General features: G+C 39.6%; 2 protein-coding genes across 3 annotated transcripts; one reads left to right on the plus strand and one right to left on the minus strand.

Annotated features, from left to right (window-relative positions):
* Positions 1-794: 794 nt before the first annotated feature.
* Positions 795-4,540, minus strand: LOC147860626 (BTB/POZ domain and ankyrin repeat-containing protein NPR2-like). 2 transcript variants are annotated; one of them, XM_087324846.1, is made up of 4 exons: positions 3,924-4,540; positions 2,546-3,293; positions 1,920-2,159; positions 795-1,671 (listed from the first exon to the last, which is right to left on the minus strand). In XM_087324846.1, exons 1-4 carry the CDS (start codon positions 4,524-4,526, stop codon positions 1,472-1,474), a joined length of 1,791 nt encoding a protein of 596 aa, XP_087180972.1. In that variant the 5' UTR covers positions 4,527-4,540; the 3' UTR covers positions 795-1,471. The 2 variants fall into 2 exon arrangements, with proteins under 2 accessions (XP_087180972.1, XP_087180973.1); XM_087324847.1 differs by having other exon boundaries at positions 1,435-1,671; positions 1,897-2,159.
* A 2,260-nt stretch (positions 4,541-6,800) lies between these two features.
* LOC147860627 (3-dehydroquinate synthase, chloroplastic-like) lies at positions 6,801-16,137 on the plus strand. Its single transcript, XM_087324700.1, has 8 exons — positions 6,801-7,116; positions 8,179-8,329; positions 12,947-13,114; positions 13,256-13,482; positions 13,829-13,937; positions 14,634-14,747; positions 14,851-14,994; positions 15,185-16,137. The coding sequence occupies exons 1-8, from the start codon at positions 6,959-6,961 to the stop codon at positions 15,314-15,316; spliced, it is 1,203 nt and encodes a 400-aa protein (XP_087180826.1). The 5' UTR covers positions 6,801-6,958; the 3' UTR covers positions 15,317-16,137.
* The last annotated feature ends 1,585 nt before the right edge of the window (positions 16,138-17,722 follow it).

Genomic DNA, 17,722 nt, shown 5'->3' on the forward strand with positions numbered 1-17,722 from the left:
TCTTGATCTCGGACAAATGCACGCGGGAAGGTCCCCGTGCTTCGGGAATTTATCCCGATGTGCTCATGGCACACCTCCGAAGCCCCGTGTCAGGGCCCGGCCATGCCGACCACAAACACATAGACATTGTCGTGCTTCGATTGAGGCTTCGTAGCCCACACATGGCATATACTCTTGGCTCCATTTAAGCACAAATGGTGCATATCAACATGTGTGGTGATGGGCTCAGCCATAGAACCTATATTGCATCTTTGCATGATCATGATGCGAACAATAGACCTACAATTTAATTGGTACCTAGTGGGTAGATAATTCCTTTGGTTTTACAAACTTGGCTTATAATGCCCCTTTCATTTCACTTGACAATTGTCCTAATGTTTGAGCGTTTCTAATCAAGCATGAGGACGTGTTCTTATTGAGAGGAAATTACTCTATTTTTCTCTGATTATGTGCCGAATTCATTTATTCCAACTCCAAGTACAAATGGTCTCAGGTTTGTGAGGATGTTCCATTATTTTAATTGGGGTCTTGAACAACATTGTTCTCTTTGGTTGGGTTGTGGATCCTTCTACAAGATTTTCTGCTTGAATGAACATCAAAATTAACATTCCTTTTCAGCATCATGCAATCATCATATGTTGAGGAAACAAATATCTTTCATTTTCTTGTCCTTAATTAAATGCCTCTTTATGCTCCTCTAACAACAATGTCATGCATTTCTCACATTAATTTTGGATTTTGTGACTAAAAGCAATTGTGTACATTTTATTTAGCAAAAATTACAGCCATTGATATAAATGAGAAAAATGCTACATTAGGGTTGCAATTTTTTGAGCAACAAAATTTTTATGGTGAACATTATTCTTTTTGAAGAGTTTGAATTTCGATCTAATCTGAAATCCCAAAATTGAGTCGCATATATATATATATATATATAGATAGATAGATAGATATGTTCACTGGTACTCTTCTTTGCATGCCTAATAGCATGCCATTTGTCTACGAAAGTTGTCTACCATGTCAAGCCATGGATATTTATGGCCATACTTCATACAGTGAGGTTACTCTAGCCATCCATTGAAAAGATGTTCATTGCATACATGCCAAATCTTCTTTCCTCTCCATTCAAGAAGCTATCCCAATTCTTTGGAATCGTCAAATTATAGATATTGAAATTCGATGACGGGATTCTTGGGATGATGGACGATGTGCTTGTGCTGATCAGTGGAATCTTTGTAAAATGCTTCGGCACAGCGATCTTGGTCGTTGTTTGATATTCCTCATACAGATTGAGACCACCTCATATAGCCATTGATTATGACATTCAGTAGATAATAGAGATTGCAATGACGTCAAATTGCAGGATACTTCCAATGATTCTAGTGTCAACTATGCTTCACTTTCTTGATTCCTTATTCACATTGACCAAACCTAGATTCCTTATTCACGTCGACCAACCCTAGATTCCTTATTAACGGTGCCTTTCCATGGCCTCGACATCTTTCCGAAATGCATCCTCAAGTATGTTCTTGAGTTCACAAAACCGCCGTTTCTTCATACTCTGCTCCTCGGGATTTCCCGTTTGTGTGAGGCTTAGCTCAAATGAATCGTCATCCATAAAGCTGTTCAGAATGGCCGAACAACAAGGGAAAATCCGCTTTCCCAATTCAACTGACCAAACAATATAATGTCTCGGTCACTCTCTTGGGGATGTGAGTGGCGAAATAAAAGAGGAAACGCCGAAATACCCCTAATATTCTGGAAATTTTGACCCCTCTGTAGAAATAGAATGTGTACTACATAAGAAGGGGTATTCTGGAAAGATATCCAGAAGATTAGGTGTATTTTGATGTGTTTCCCTGAATAGCTTTGTAAAAAAGCAAACCCACTATGAACCTATATTTAGAACATAAGATTACCTGTTTTCTGAAGAGCTTGCACTCTTTTCATAAGGGCATCGCTCATTTTAGGTATTGGCAATGATGATCCTGCTTGATCCAAGTAACCAGGTGGCATCTGATTGAGATCTACACCTTCAGACTTATTGGTGCTAGAAATTTCGGTCATTGCACGTCCAGTGAACTCTGATGTAGCCTCCAAATGTACAATTCCAGTAATCAGTTTAGCTTCTTGGGGGAACAATAGCCGGCCAACTGCCACTGTACAGTCCCATTGAAAGCCAATTAAGAACTGAATTTTTTATGTTGGAACGGAACAAGAAAACGTATAGAAATCAAACAGTGTATAACAACATGCAACTTCCCAAACATTGCCACCAAACTCCTTGGATGGAATGAAAACGAGAATGAGTCATGATTAAATACATCAATTAAAAATCACTGGAAAATTTAAGATCTAAAAGAAGGATATGATCTGTTTAACTTGAGATCTTAACAAAAACACATGCAATGGTTATGGATTTGCTGCATTATTATCCACCAGAAACAAAAAAGAAGAAAAACTTCCGATCACACTCACTACAAAGATAAACCAAATTTGAATAGATAACAAAACGAAAAAGTCATGGAAAAGGATAAAAAATTACCTCTATTTTCAAGATAAAGCAATCTCATAAACAATTCCTTTTCATCCACAGCAGGAGGGAAAACAGTGTTCGCAAAGGGATTCTCACGACCTGCTTGATCTAATATTTCGATCGATAACCTATCCTTTTGTAACTCTTCACCACAATCTTTGTGGTTAGGGTGATCGGAACGTTGTATGGACCTTGCACAAAGCTGAAGGGCAGTCTGAGAACTGGGTGTTCGTTCCATTGGATTTGCACCTTTGATAAGAAGACATGCCAAAATAGATGGTTCACGTCGGATCGCTGCAACGTGAAGCACAGTAAAACCACAATCATTCCGAAGATTTGGATTTGCGATGCCAATATCCAGAAGTTCCAAAACAGTGTTAGTGGCACAATACGCCACAGCATAATGCAAACCATAAGCTTCATCTATGCTTACTTCCCCTTCTCTTAAAAGAAGTCGCACTAACTCCACATCATCTGAATCTAAGGCTTTCCTTATTCTCTGGCATTCCATTTCATGTTCAGGATTTGTGATCTCTTGCTGCATGTGATGAAGATTCATTTTTGATCGCAATGAAATGATCTCCTCTGCTAGTGCTAAGGGAAGTTGTTTTAACAAATCAACTTTGCTGACATGTGAAACTGCAATTGATTTTATGCATAGGGTGAACAATGACTGAGCTCCATGTACATGAGCTGCAATGAGGATGAGAAAAACCTGTTCTACTGGTGTCTTCTCCACGATATCATAAAGGTGATTCTGCGAGCAGCACATTAGAGTTTCAGTGACCACGAAAGGATCCTTAACCATACCATACTTTAACAGTTATAGTGACTCTCAAATTTGTTTAACATATATGAACTCTACTATTGTTTACATGGTTTTCGGCCATTTCTTTGAGTTTCAGGGTTTAGTGTTTAAATTTTATTAAGGTTCTCTTTTCGTTACTATTGAAAAAGAAGGAACTGCCATGATAAGCACAGTAGATGACAAGGTCTTCATGAACTTAACAATACATCGCAAAAAATTCCAGGATAAAAATGTCAAATTATATATGAAGAATCAGAATGGTTTCATAATCTGAATCAAATACATTAACAATTGTTGTTCCCTTATCTTAAACAAACACACTAGCAATTCGGACTCCTTAGTTCTTAATCAGATGCCCCTATAATAGGCTTTCTTACACTTGTTAGCATACACGAACAATGAGGATTTCTTAATTTCTAATCAGATATAAGAACATTTAACTATTCTTAGTTCTTAATCAGATATATGAACAATTACATTTTCTTAATTCTTAATCAAATACACTGAAAATCAGGGCTTCTTACTCTTAATCAAATAAACTAACCATTGGGGTTTACTCGTAATCAAATAAGTAATAACCTGGAAAAGTGATTTCAGCTCATGGATATCGAAGACGGATGAAAGGCAGAGCATTTCAACCGCAAATTTAACAGAAGGCAGACAAACTTCATGCAAACACTCAGTATCTATGCATTTGACTGTCTGAATGGAAACTTTCCCACTATATAAGAACAACATGGTGGCCCAGAAAGCATCAAAACGGATTCTGGTTCCGATTCTACTCCCGGTCTCCTTGATGACCATTTTGAGAATCTTCTCGAGATCTAATCGTATCACAGAGAGGTCTTCCTTGATCGAGCTTTCGCCACGGCTGCAGGGAGAGAGATATGAAAGGTCCCGTCTGTCCTTCGAGAACAGAGCTCTGAAGAAAGGGGATCGGGCGGCGAGAATGCATCGATGGAGATGGACAGATTTCCCTGAAGCATAGATCGAGACGTCGCTGAAGGTATCCCGCGCAGTTGGATGGAGGGAGATCAACCCTTGAATGCTGGAGCTCAGATTGTGCAGGGAATCGCAGACATGAGAGGGGGAGGGAGCAGAGGAGGAATCGGAGGAGGACAGGGAGGGTGTGGTATGGATGGGGCTGTGGGAAGAAGGAGATGGAAGGTCGCTGCTCGCCATAGCCACCACATCTCTGTCTCCGCAGACTTGAGTACAAAAAAAAAAAACACAGAGGAGGAGGAGACGACGGGTCATCACGGTGGCTAAGTCCACGTCATCTCCACGTGGCAGCATATGATCGGAGGCAATTGCCCACGTGGCAATATTGTCCACGTGTCAATATTCCACTGGACGGTCACCCGTGCCGAAAGAATATTCCCGACACGGGGACGGGGGCGCCGAGCCGTAACAAGATTCGTTTAAAAAATGACCTGTAAGAAGGCATCCTATCTAAAATAAAACCATACACGAATTCGAAGCTTTTTTCGTGCTTTTTTCTTGATTTTGCGTGCATTTGGTCTTGAACCGACACGTCAGAAAAAATGGCGTGTGTAGTAGTTGTTGTTCACTAATTGCCCTATCTGTCTACTAGGTTTACCTACGACATGTTACTGCTCACATCACTGAAACATGCTTTCTCTTTATTAGATATGAAATTATGAATCACATGTTTTCAATATTGAATCCACAGAAGGTTAACATATAAATGAGTTGAATCCTTGTCGCTCATATCGATGCCATCTTTGTTTGATATATTGACACATGTTTGTGATTTCGACGCTACCTCTCCATGTGGCGAAATATCTATTCATCAAACAAGTCACAGTGGTAGAAGCCTTTTGCTTGCAGAATTTAGTGCCCACTAGACAAATTTGAAAGGGCAATGTTAGACAATCCATGTTGATCCAAGGTGTGCTAGAAAATAGGTGGACAATCAGGTGGACAATCGCTCATTCTTAACCTATGTTAGGATGTACAAACTATTATACCACCAATGTACGATTCATAAAGACGTAATTGAAAACATGTCTTTCCATGCGTAAGAATATCAAGCAAATATGTCCTCAATATGGTCGATGAGTATTTTGCTTGTTTATATATATTAACCTTCAATGTATTCAAGCTCAATGTTCAAAGAAAGCATGTGCTCACTCAATGTTCATAAGCACTTTCTATGAAAAAATGAAAACTAACTCAAGATGAGCTAATTTGAAAAAGTGGGAAGGCTCTTTGAAAGCTAGCCTCATGGGGTTGGATATGATTTGACATTTTCACCTTGTATTGGGTCCAACATTGAGGGTTAACATTTACAAATGACATATTCCAAAATTGATATTTCTTGCGTTTTACCACTTCACCCATAATTCCTGTAGTAATTGCTCCACGTGCCTGATCAAATTGGATTTTTTTGCTCTTGTTGGTTATTTATACCTTGCATCATTAGTTCTAAGCATGTTTTGACAATATGTGACTGGGGACCTTCTCAACTTTTGTGGTATACTTGCATACCCTTTGCATGGCTAACACCTCTACAACCCGAACATGTATTTCTAATAGCATGACAATATAGGATTTTGAGGATTTAACTCCCCTAATATATACATATACAAGAACAAATTTCAATTATTCTCAAATGCATTGTGTGTATTAAGTGAGACAATAACACCCTATAAAGCAACACTCGGACCATCATAACATTGAATGAAGTCAATCTCACTTTCCATATGTGAGCATCACTCTGGTTGCATTGATTCTCAAACATACAAAAACCATTCCAACCCACTTGAAGTTTGGTTTGTTTGTTTGTGTGTGTGTGTGTGTGTGTGTGGAAGCCTCTTGGAGGAGTGACCAAGGACCTCCCTTCCTCCCTCTCTTATCATAAGTACTTTACCTTGGCAGTAAGTTGTTAGACTATCAACTCTTAAGGCATTGGGCTTAAGTCTCTCTCTCTCTCTCTCTGTCAAAAAAATTACAGCAAATCCGAACTCGATAATCTTACGTGTACCAGTAACAAGATTATGTAGTCTCCCTCTTTATCTTATTTACGTTTTTTCTTTTTCGCTTTCGTAACATTCAATCATTGGGTTCGTTGTTCTCAAAGACAAAGACGACACCGGCATATGTAATCTCTTCTTTGGTCTTATATGTATGTAGGATTAGGGCCTAGGCCATGATGGCCTCTTAAGAAGGCACTCAATATAATACATACATATCTTTCTTTCTTTCTCTCTAATATCTATGTTGATAAAAGAAACGAGCATACTTTTGTAAATTCCGAGAACTCGTGGGAGAGCCTATTTCTGTAAAATTCGGAAACTATCTAAACCCATCCATTCACTCTTCTTCTGCTTCTTCTTCGTCTTCTTCTTTCTTCTTCTTCTTCTTCTGCTTCTGCTTCTGCTTCTGCTTCTTGCGTACAGAGCTGCAGGATGTCATGCGCGTTTCCATCGCCAAGCTTCGCCCAACCCTTCGCCCGCCCCCGTCCATCCCCACGCACGACAGCCAGAACCAATGTCGAACGCGGACGCAAATGCCGTCGCTCTGTCGAGAGCAGGGTCTTCCGACCGCAGATTAGTAGCAGGACATCCGTGGTGGCAAAGGCTTGCGTCTGCATGTCTCTTTCCTCTCCATACCCCATTGCTTTTAATTCTCAGAAAGCCCCGATTCTCCGTCCAGGAGAGGTAGAAGAGGTGAACATCAGAGTCAGTGCTAGGCCATATCCGGTTTACATAGGAGGTGGAATTATTTGCGATACAGAACTTCTCAGGCGGTAATCCATAATTATGTCGTTCTCTTGCTGTTGTTTTAGCCTAATTAATACCACTTATCCAAAATTGATTTAAAATTGTTCTGAATTAATTTTTTAAAATTAAATCATAGGGTGTTGTGTGGATACCAAATTTCTGAAAACATTTGGATTTTCATGAGTACCAGGGATTTTTAAAAACACTTTTCACCTTGAAAAATTTCAGACCTGCATTTTGATAATGGTATTTGTGACACAGTGTTAATGAATTTTATCGTACTCTTGAAAAAATAAATGTCTTTGCACATTTTAAAACGGCATTTTTAGTTTAATTAGTGATGCTTGATTATTTACATTGAGAAAACAATTGTGTTTGTACAATATAAGGTGTAAGTATATGGTTAGAGGGCACATAGACTGTTTTTTTGGGGGAAGGGGAACACACCAACACCTTGAAAAGTGTAAAACTGCATTTTTACAGACCATTTTAAAAATTGTTTAGTCAACATATACATTGATAGCATAATACAAGTTTACAATCTTGGATGTGTTTAATCCTGCTTAAATAAAGTTTTGGATCTGATTTTATTACTGTCCATTATTTATTATTCTTTCAACTTTATCTAATATCTTATAGTTTCATAATTAACAAGTCAAGATTTTATTTTATTTTATGAAGGGTAAAACTCTGAACTACCCTTTATTTCTCTTTATTTCCCAAATGGCCCTAAAACATTTCATTATTTACCTGAATGGCCTTGTTCAACATCTTGTCAAACAATTTTATCGACTATTTGAGCAATTATATGGTCAGTTCATACTCTTCTCCTTGATTATATTAGTATTTGAGTAACCAGGTAGTAAATTCACCCATTTTTATCGCTTTTAATGGTTGATAGGTCCATTTGGAGAAAAAAAAAATGAAAATTTAGGGTTATCTGGGAAATAAAGAATAACTTGGGTATTTCAGAGTACTCTTTCATGAACATGTATATTTTTGGATTCTAGATCTACACTTATGGAACATGTCTATACGAACTACTGAGCTATTTTAAAACTAAATTAGATTGTGATTTTTGGCTGCAGGCATATAAAAGGAAAACACGTTTTAATCATAACGAACACCAAGGTGTCCCCATTATACCTGGATGGACTTCTGATGTCTATCACAAATATAGGTAGGGATATGAATGTTGAAGCTATATGTCTAGATGATGGAGAAGAACATAAAAACCAGGTGAAATGAAATAGTTATATCATAGTGCAAATGACTTCATCATTCAATCTACCCCCCCTCCTCGTAACATCACTGCTTTTTTTTTATTAGGGTGGATCCCCGAACAGACTCAAATTCGCGTGTGAAAGGCTGCTAGGACTCGGATCTCGAATCCAGACCCCGGATTTGGATTTAAGCCCGATAGTGCAAAAGTTGGAGGGGTGTGGGAATGAACTTCAAGAAGATGGCTGAATGCACAAAGGTTGAGCCGAAATGGGAACGTGGGAAACAGTTAGAGGGAGACAAAATGTTGAGCAACAAGTGAGTAGCGGATTGCTAAGCCACTTGGCCCAACACACAGTGACGAAGACTAAGGTGTAGCTGCTAATTTTGAGCAACCACGTGGCCTTTCTCAGAGATAAATAAGAACCACGTGTTGCCGCCCGGTGATGCATGGCGTTGTGGCATGGCGTTGCATGGCAGCGGGGAAGCGCGACATTTGCGTATTGCTGCATGGTGCTATGTGGCGAAGTGCCCTTGGCCACGTGGCGCTGTTGGAGTCACCACATGTCAAGGTGGTGCGTGGCTGTGGGATGTCCATGGAGGGTTTTCAGAAGGTTGCTACAACTCCACAATAGAGATGCGAACGGGGAGCGAGGTCAATGGATAGAGCCCGGGCCTTGGAGAGATTAGACCTGGGTTTGAGCAACGCCCTTGCTCGAGTGTCGTTGGCTGGTGGTGGTGAGGACCACAAGATTAGGAGGCTAGAGATCTCGTAGACATGTGGTGCTGATGCCTCGTGTCTTTGGGAAGACACAGTGGCCACTTGTGTGCAAGTCACCTGCACAGGTGGCTCGTTCCCCCCCACAGGAGCCAAAAGGAATGTTGCTCACCCGTCTATGCTACTCAGGAGCTTGAGAGGAGGGGGCTTCTGTTGGATTGTAGGAGTATGCATAGAGTAGAGAGAACGACACAAAGTGTGTGGGTAACATGGCTGTTTGCTGAACATGCAGTAAGCCGAAATATTAAGATCTAGCAAGCAGAGAGACTTAGAGTTGGAAGCATTAAATATATTCAAAGAGATATTTGATTACAAAAACCCGAGCTAGCAGGGTGTTGCTTGACGGTGTGAATAATTAACTTAGTGTAGGATTTGAACCAACTAAACATGCTGCACAACTACCCTCTATCCAGCTTAAATAGGAGATCACGATTAGCTCCTAATTAAAAGTCATGTGGCTCCATAGTCGTGCGTAGTAATTCAATGCGGATGGCCGTAACGACAGTTCGATTTTCACAGCAAGAATAATGTAGCTCAATAAAGCGATAATAATAATACCTTTCTTCTCTCATGTACAATGTGCCTCATGTTTATTATAAAGTTTATTGAATACACATTGGACATTCCGTCTGCCACATTTGACGTCCATTCATGCACCCCGTGGCTTAAGCACCAAGAGGGGGTTTCAGAAGCACATGAAACCTCTAGGATTTGGCCTAGGTTCGCATGCAAGTTGAGCGTACTCATGAGAGCTGCGAAACTTGTGTGCCTAGGGAAGGGGTACATTTGTCACAGGCCCATGACTCACACCTTGAGTCACAAGCATCTTCTCCATTCGTTGAGAGGACTTAAAAGCCCACGACTCATACCTCGAGTCATGGGCGCCTTCTCTACCCGTCGAGTCCTCACCTCAATCCGTTGAGGTGGTGTATTGTGGTTCTAATCACAGAACCTCTCAACACATCGGATGAGTTACATTCTCCCCTTTTGAAGAAGGCATCTCATCTTTGGTTTCAAAAGGGTTAAGGGAATTATATGCATTAATTACATCCTCAATTTGCCACAAGGTCACACCTTGTTGCCATTACTTTTCTTCCATGGTTTGCCTTTTCATTGGCAAAAGTAGAGCCTATTAGGCCCATGTTGTTGGGTTGATCCCAATCACGAAGGATGGCTTCCAAGACGAAGTCACTACCTTTGTCGATTACCAAATGGAGACCCCTTCGGACCACCATTTACTCATGATTTTTATCCAAGTAGCTCCTCTTGAGCAAGGAAATGTGTAACATTGGATGCACACCCATGTGCTCAAGTAGATTGACTTTATAAGCCAAAGGTGGTAGCTCCTCAATAATGAGAAAGGGACCATTGTACCGTCAAGCAAGCTTTGGAGTGATGCCCTATGAGAGAACCCATCCATCTTAACGAGCACCAAGTCACCCCCTTCATATTCTTCATGCTTACGCTTGGGGTCGACATACTTCTTGTACCTAGCTTGAGCCTTCTCCATGGCTTCCTTAGTTTGGTTGAGGCAAATGGATCACCTATCCATCGCGAGATTAACACTTGGAACAATGTTAGATAATGGCAACGCCATAAGATCTCTGGGAGACAAAGGTTAGAACCCATAATTGAGTTCGAACGGACTAAACCTTGTGGAATCTTGCTTGTGGAGGTTGTAACAAAACTTTGCTATGTCGAGGTATTGGGAACAATCCGTTTGGTCCAAGCTCACATAATGGCAAAGATAATACTCTAAGATTTGATTAGTCCTCTCTGTTTGACCATCTGTTTGTGGGTGATAGAAACTACTAAACTTGAGGTTAGTACCCATCAAAGCAAAAACTTGATTGACAAATAGAGAGGACTAATAAAATCTTGGAGTATTATCTTCGACATTGTGTGAGCTTGGTCCAAAAAGATTAGTCTGAATCCCTCGACATAGAAGAGTTCTCCTACACCTCTGCAAGCAAGATTTCGCATGGTTTAGTCCTTTTGAACTCAATTATGGGTTCCAACCTTTGTCTCTCGGAGATCACTAATCAAATCTTGGAGTATTATCTTTGACATTGTGTGAGCTTGGTCCAAAAGGATTGGTCCCAATCCCTCGACATAACAAAGTTCTCCTACACCTCCACAAGCAAGATTTTGCATGGTTTAGTCCTTTTGAACTCGATTATGGGTTCCAACCTTTGTCTCTCGGAGATCTTATGGCGTTGCCATTAACTAGCATTGTTCCAAATGTTAATCTCGCGATGGATAGGTGGTCCACTCGTCTCAACCAAGCTAAGGAAGCCATGGAGAAGGCTCAAACTGTAGGCATGAAGAATATGAAGTGGGTGACTTGGTATTTGACGGTATGATGGTCCCTTTCCTATCATCGAGAAGCTACCTCCTTTCACTTACAAAGTGGAGCTACTTGAGCACATGGGTGTGTATATGGTGTTCCACATTTCCCTGCTCAAGAGGAGCTACTTGGATGAAAATCATGAGGAAATGGTGGTTTGAAGGATTCCCGCTTTGGTGATCGACAAAGGTAGTGACTTTGTCTTGGAAACCGTCCCTTGTCATTAGGATCGACCCAACCAACATGGGTCTAATAGGCTCTACTTTTGCCAATGAAAATGCAAACCATGGAAGAAAAGTAATGGTAATAAGGTGTGACCTTGTGGCAAATTGAGGATGTAAATAATGCATATAATTCCCTTAACCCTTTTGAAACCAAAGATGAGATGCCTTCTTCAAAAGGGGAGAATGTAACTCATCCGATGTGTTGAGAGGTTTTGTGATTAGAACCACAATACACCAGCTTGACGAATGGAGAAGACGCCCGTGACTCAAGGTGTGATTCATGGGCTTGTGGCGTGTGTACCCCTTGCCAAGGCGCACACACTTCATAGCTCTTGTGAGTACACTTGGCTTGCATGTGAACTTAGGCCAAATCCTAGAGGGTCCACCTGCTTGTGAAACCTCCTCTTGGTGCTTAAGTCGTGGGGCGCGTGAACGGATGTTAAATGTGGGGGATGGAATCTCCATTGTGTATTTAATAAAAACCTTATAATAAATATAAGGTACTAATGTACGAAGTGCATCGTACATGAGAGAAGAAAGGTATTATTACTATCACCTTATTGAGCTGTATTATTCTTGCTGAGAAAATTAGACTCATTGAATTATTGAGTGCATCTATGGAGCTACGTGACTTTTAATTAGGAGCTAATCATGGTCTCCTATTTAAGCTAGACAGAGGGTGCGCTGCAACCTTTTGCAAACTCTCCATGGACAACCCACAACCACGTGTCGCCTTGACGTGTGGCGATTCTAGCAGCTCCACGTGGCCGGAGGCACTTCGCCACGTAGCGGTGTGCAACTGTCGTGCTTCCCCTCTGTCATGCAGCAACACGTGGTAGGTGGCGACATGTGGTCCTTGTTGATCTCTGAGGATGGCCGGGTGGCTGCTCAACATAAGCAACCACGCCTTAGTCTTCATCAACTTGTGCTGGGCGAGGCGTCTTAGCCCAACACTATGCAGGTCTCTCCTCAGTCTGCTCGAACCCGAAACCGACTCGTTGCTTGACGCTCTGTCTCCACCTTCCCGCTGCCCGTGTTCCCACTTCGGCTCAACCTTTGCGCGCCCCTCCACCTTTTACACTATTGCGCTTAAATCCGAATTCGGGGTACGGATTCGAGATTCGAGTTAAGTTCCGAGTCCTAGCAGCCATCCACATGCGAGATCGAGTCCGTTTGGAGATCCACCCTAATAAAAAAAAATCGGTGGTGTTATATGATATCAGTACCCCCTGCCCCTGCCCCCGTCCATTTTTTTGGATTGCTGAACAAGAAAATTTTGCATGCAGAAAAGTGTAGCTGAAGTGATCAATATAGCTGTGAAAGAGAGAATGGACCAGACAACTACCTTTGTGGGCCTTGGTGGAGGTGTTATAAATGATGTTTGTGGATTTTCTGCTGCCTGCTATAAGGGAGGAGTGAACTATATACAAATACCAACAACATTTAGGGCTCAGGTAGTGAAATCTATATTAATGACCATGTTAGGACTCAGCTCATGATCACATGTTTAGAGCACAGGTAGAGAACTCTTAATCTAATAATTAAGTAAGGAATCGACATATTTTCGAACCTGATCATAGTATGATGTGCTGTAGGTCGATCTTTCAGTTGCCCATGAAGTAGGAATATACCATCTTCTTGATAAACAATCAATATGCTCATATTATGAACCAGAATGTGTGATTACCGACACCGATACCTTGAAAACTTTACCCGGCAAAGAGCTCATATCTGGGATTGCTGAAACAATCAAGTTCTCCTTGGTTAGAGATGGTACTTTCCTGCATTGGTTAAAAAAAAACATGACACAGATGTTGGAGAGGTAAGACATTTCAAGTACATAAAAATAAACTGGTTTGACTAGTATCATACTAACAAAGCTTGTTTTGCATTAGGGTAGATTTTGCTATCTTATCTTTCTTCATTTGGACTTGAGGCTAATTCCGGTGTTTATTTCCTTAACAATCTGAAATATTTACACAGTGATATTTCCCCCTCCTACTTGCATTAATTGATATGAATGATCCATCAGTGCATGTAGAAATCTTCCTGGTTGATTCTGATGCATCGATTTGTCAATTAGTTCATTAAGGATAACCCTGTTGTACAGTTTTATTAAAGTTAATCTTGTGCAACACATCTGATAAAGATCCTTTGTTTTGTGGTAGGCATCCTGCAGCAGTAGCTGATGCGATTAGAAGGTGCTGTATGATTAAAGCTGAACTTCTGCAGAATCACAGGAGAGATATTCTTACTCTTGGGCAACCATTTGGACATGTACTTCCAAACGCACATCTATAACATTAATATGTACTAGTCGAGTCCAATTTACAAATGGTGCAAAGTAGTAGGCCTAGGAAATGGAGCATGGGAATGCTGCTTAATCAAAAAAATTCCTGGCTCGGTATAATGTTATAGAAGATAAGAAATTATGCATCCAAAAATATATATATCTAGCACATGAAATAGAGATGGTGGAGAGAGAGAGAGAGAAGACTGGGTCTTAACTATATATAGTTTAACTATGCCACACAAATATGTGTTGTCCCTAACTATGGGGAAACAAATCTTTGGCATATTTAAGTCTATATTGATTTAAAAGACGATAATTGCTCTCAGTAGTATGCACATGACACGAGATAGAGCCCATTGGGCTCAAAGTTAAAACCCAAATATTTCCCTTATATATCTTGCATGTTTGTAAAACTTATGATAGCAGTTTAATAACATGATATCTAATCCTCATAGCTGTATGTAAGCCCACAAGGAAGAGAAGATTACACAGCTTGATTTAAGCCTAATGCTATATCAATAGACAAGAAATGAATGGTGTACCCTAACAGGTGTAACACCTGGTTAGAGATTTAATCTAGATGACTGGATAATTATGATATTAACTATACATTGTTTGATATACTTAACCTCATGTCCTATGGTGTTTTTCTTTTCTGCTTCTGGAAACTTGTGATATAGGGTATCTTGAGAAGCATGGATCAAGGTTCGAAAAGCACGGAACAAAAAGATGGCATGTCAGAAAGCAGGGAGCGTCGAGAGTGGCTTCATGGAGAAGCACTTTCTGTTGGAATTGTATGCAACAATTATTCTGTTTCTACATTGAAGTGTCTGTGCTTTGATAAAAATAATTTCAATAAAATTTTCTCATCTTGTTTTCTTATGTGCTGAACTTTAGGTTATGGCAGTAGACCTCTCACATAGGTTAAAATGGATAGATGACACAGTTCTGATGGATGCAGTAATTGCCATGGAAAAGGCACACTTACCAACTGCTCCACCAGCACACATCTCAAAGGCAATTCTAAAGCAAAATATGGACGTGAGTTTCCAATTGCTGTTTACTTTAGCTACCACTTTGACCATTTAACGTAAGGTGTTATTATCATTGTCGGGTCTTATGGGTCACTATGGTCTTTTAGAGATGCTAATATATGTATATATGTTTCTTTTCTTTTTATTTGATCACATCTTAGACTCAGCAAGTTTGAATCCTTTTGATGAACATGCAGCTACCTCATGATAGGTGTCTTAAATTAGCTTTACCAAGAGGAGTTGCTGGAGAATGCATTTTCACGCAAGATTATGACCCTCAAGTTTTGGAGTCCATGTTGACCTTTTTCTGTCTTGGTGATAGGGAATGATATTTTTTTCCCCATCTTGTTTAAACCATATCTCCGATTCCATGGAATCCTCATGAAGAAATAGGAAATTTTGATTAGTCTCAGAAAACGAATTTTCAACTAGAGCTTTGTTGAGGAGCATCTACCGCCCTAAGCAATGGAAAGGTTCTATGTTGGCAAAGGATACAAGGTAAGCTCATAGAACAAGGTGGTGCCTATTTATTTGTTCTTGTATCCTAAGGAAAAATTGGACATCTTCATATTAGTAATGGTGGTATACTAGAAGATTGCACCTGAAAAGGGCAAGGAGGTTCCACCATACGGGAACTAGCACAATAAAGTATTTTTTAGAGAAGCAAGACACTGCAAGGACAATGTGAAAGCATTGCCAACATGATGTAAGGTTTTGAGTTGGAAGTTTTAGGCAATGGGTTTAATGCTCTATATTCATTCAATGCAAGTCAGTACAACAAAATTCCATGAAGATATCTGGCTCTTGAATTGAAGAAATACAAATAGAAAGTTTTCATTGACAGTGTTCCATGAATTCTCGTCTATGTAAATGAATTGAAAATTGATCCATAATTGGTGGTCTCCTAGGTATGTAAGTGGGGTAAATCTTTGTGCATAGATGGCCAAACCCCAGCTTTAGCGGATTTCTATATTTGTATTATGGGAATGATCTGTTCATAATACAATACCTCTCTTACATCATTCAATCAAAACAATTGAATCACACAGGAAATGGATTTTTGAACATTTTGAAGCATTGTAAATATTAATAATCTGGAAGTTACAAAATTTAAGTTCTATCTTTGATGAGCATTTGAGATTTTCCTATCTTTGTGGTATTTTCCTTAATCATAATTGAAAATCCATTTTGATTTTCTTCGTCTCTGTTTGTATGTGCGCAGTATTAGGTTCTATTAAGTTACAAGATGTTCAGGCAGCCTCTTGTAGTTGAACTTAACATGGGGTTTCTACTCAATCAATGTTGGGTCAATCTTTGACCTTTGTTTGTGTAAATATTGGTGCCATTATCAAGGAATTTCCCTTGAATCCTCCCCATTAATCTTCAAATTAGATTCAGGCCTATAAACACTTAAATCTTTGCAATTTTGACTGTTTGAATCCAATTGATTCATTCCTTACCTAGGCCCCACAACATTCTGCTTTTGCACTTCTCTCAATTCAGAACCTGGATGATTTTGCCTTTGCATGCATGTTCTTTTGCAATTTGTGCAACAAATCATTATAAAAACTCTTCACGTTGTTATAACAAATGAATAAGTATACTTTGTCCTTGAGTGTAATATTTGTTTTCGAAAATTCTCAAAAGAAAAACGAGGTAGTTTTGGCACAGACTATTTGTTGAGAACAAGAATGAATCAAAATAAATAAGAAAAGGAAGAGGGAAAGAAGTGTATTAACAAGAAGAACGAGCTTAGAAGAATATGCTAGAGATTGATATTGAATCAAAAATTGAGTCAAAATGGTTCATCAATTGTGAAAGCACTATTTATATTTTGTGCTCGACACCTTTATGCTTGCCACCTTAGATCCATGCATGATCACCATTTGGATTCGTGCAAGCATGTTATTTTGTGATCATGCATAACCTATGAGAGATGGTGGCATCTCTTAATATTACATGCATGGTCAATACTATTCATGAAATTTTGGTATCAACGCATCAAGAATTTGGTTAAAAAGATAAACATTGACACCATTGGGAAGATCAAGACGATAGGTTGATGAATCAATATGCTTTAAGACTGTGAAAGGTTCACAAAAGGTTAATTTATTGCATGCACTTATGGATACAATTTTGGAATTTGGAGGTATATGTAATAACACGTTTTTCGAATGTTAAGTATATGAGCTTCCCATCATGATTGGCATAAAAGCGTGCTCTATCTTGAGTTGTATTAATTTTATCGTTTGCAATATGCAACACTCCTTGAGAAAGTTTTGCATACTCTCTAATTTATCTTGGGAAAAATTAACATCAATTGGGGCTTGTGACTAAAAAAGGATTATGTCTAGTTTAAGTATGTTAGAGATTGTTGAGAATGTTTAAAAGTTATAATTGCGAGCCCAACGGCTAGTTATTTCCAACAACTAGTTAGCCCAATGGCCATATCTTGGCCTTTATAAAGAGGAACTTTCTCCTCATGTAAAAATAAGCGATCTCTGTATTTTCTCCCTCCAGTTGTGACATACCAATGTATATTATTGAAAAGATGTCCCTTCTCATTTTTCTTTATGGTATCAGAGCATAGATCCACCTCTTAGCAAAACCCTAGATCCACCCTTCTGCTGGTATGACAACGATTGGAACAACATTGTCCTAGCATCCAAGAGAGGAAATGGGTTTTTTTTTTTCATTTGGGATGACATTGCTATGTGATTGAGAGGTGACTTGAG

This window comes from Azolla caroliniana, unplaced genomic scaffold (genome assembly GCF_043228905.1).
Source record: "Azolla caroliniana isolate FFs.n. ecotype wild unplaced genomic scaffold, voAzoCaro1.0.p SCAF_9, whole genome shotgun sequence".
Lineage (NCBI taxonomy): Eukaryota > Viridiplantae > Streptophyta > Polypodiopsida > Salviniales > Salviniaceae > Azolla > Azolla caroliniana.

Excerpts from the sequence above, each read along its gene's own strand:
- LOC147860627 (XM_087324700.1), top strand. The coding sequence starts at position 6,959 with ATGTCTCTTTCCTCTCCATACCCCATTGCTTTTAATTCTCAGAAAGCC. Across the intron at positions 14,748-14,850 it reads AAGCACTTTCTGTTGGAATT|GTTATGGCAGTAGACCTCTC; the intron begins GTATGCAACAAT and ends GCTGAACTTTAG. Across the intron at positions 14,995-15,184 it reads TTCTAAAGCAAAATATGGAC|CTACCTCATGATAGGTGTCT; the intron begins GTGAGTTTCCAA and ends ATGAACATGCAG.
- LOC147860626 (XM_087324846.1), bottom strand. The coding sequence starts at position 4,526 with ATGGCGAGCAGCGACCTTCCATCTCCTTCTTCCCACAGCCCCATCCAT. Across the intron at positions 3,294-3,923 it reads AGCTGAAATCACTTTTCCAG|AATCACCTTTATGATATCGT; the intron begins GTTATTACTTAT and ends TGCTGCTCGCAG. Across the intron at positions 2,160-2,545 it reads GCTTTATCTTGAAAATAGAG|TGGCAGTTGGCCGGCTATTG; the intron begins GTAATTTTTTAT and ends GGGACTGTACAG.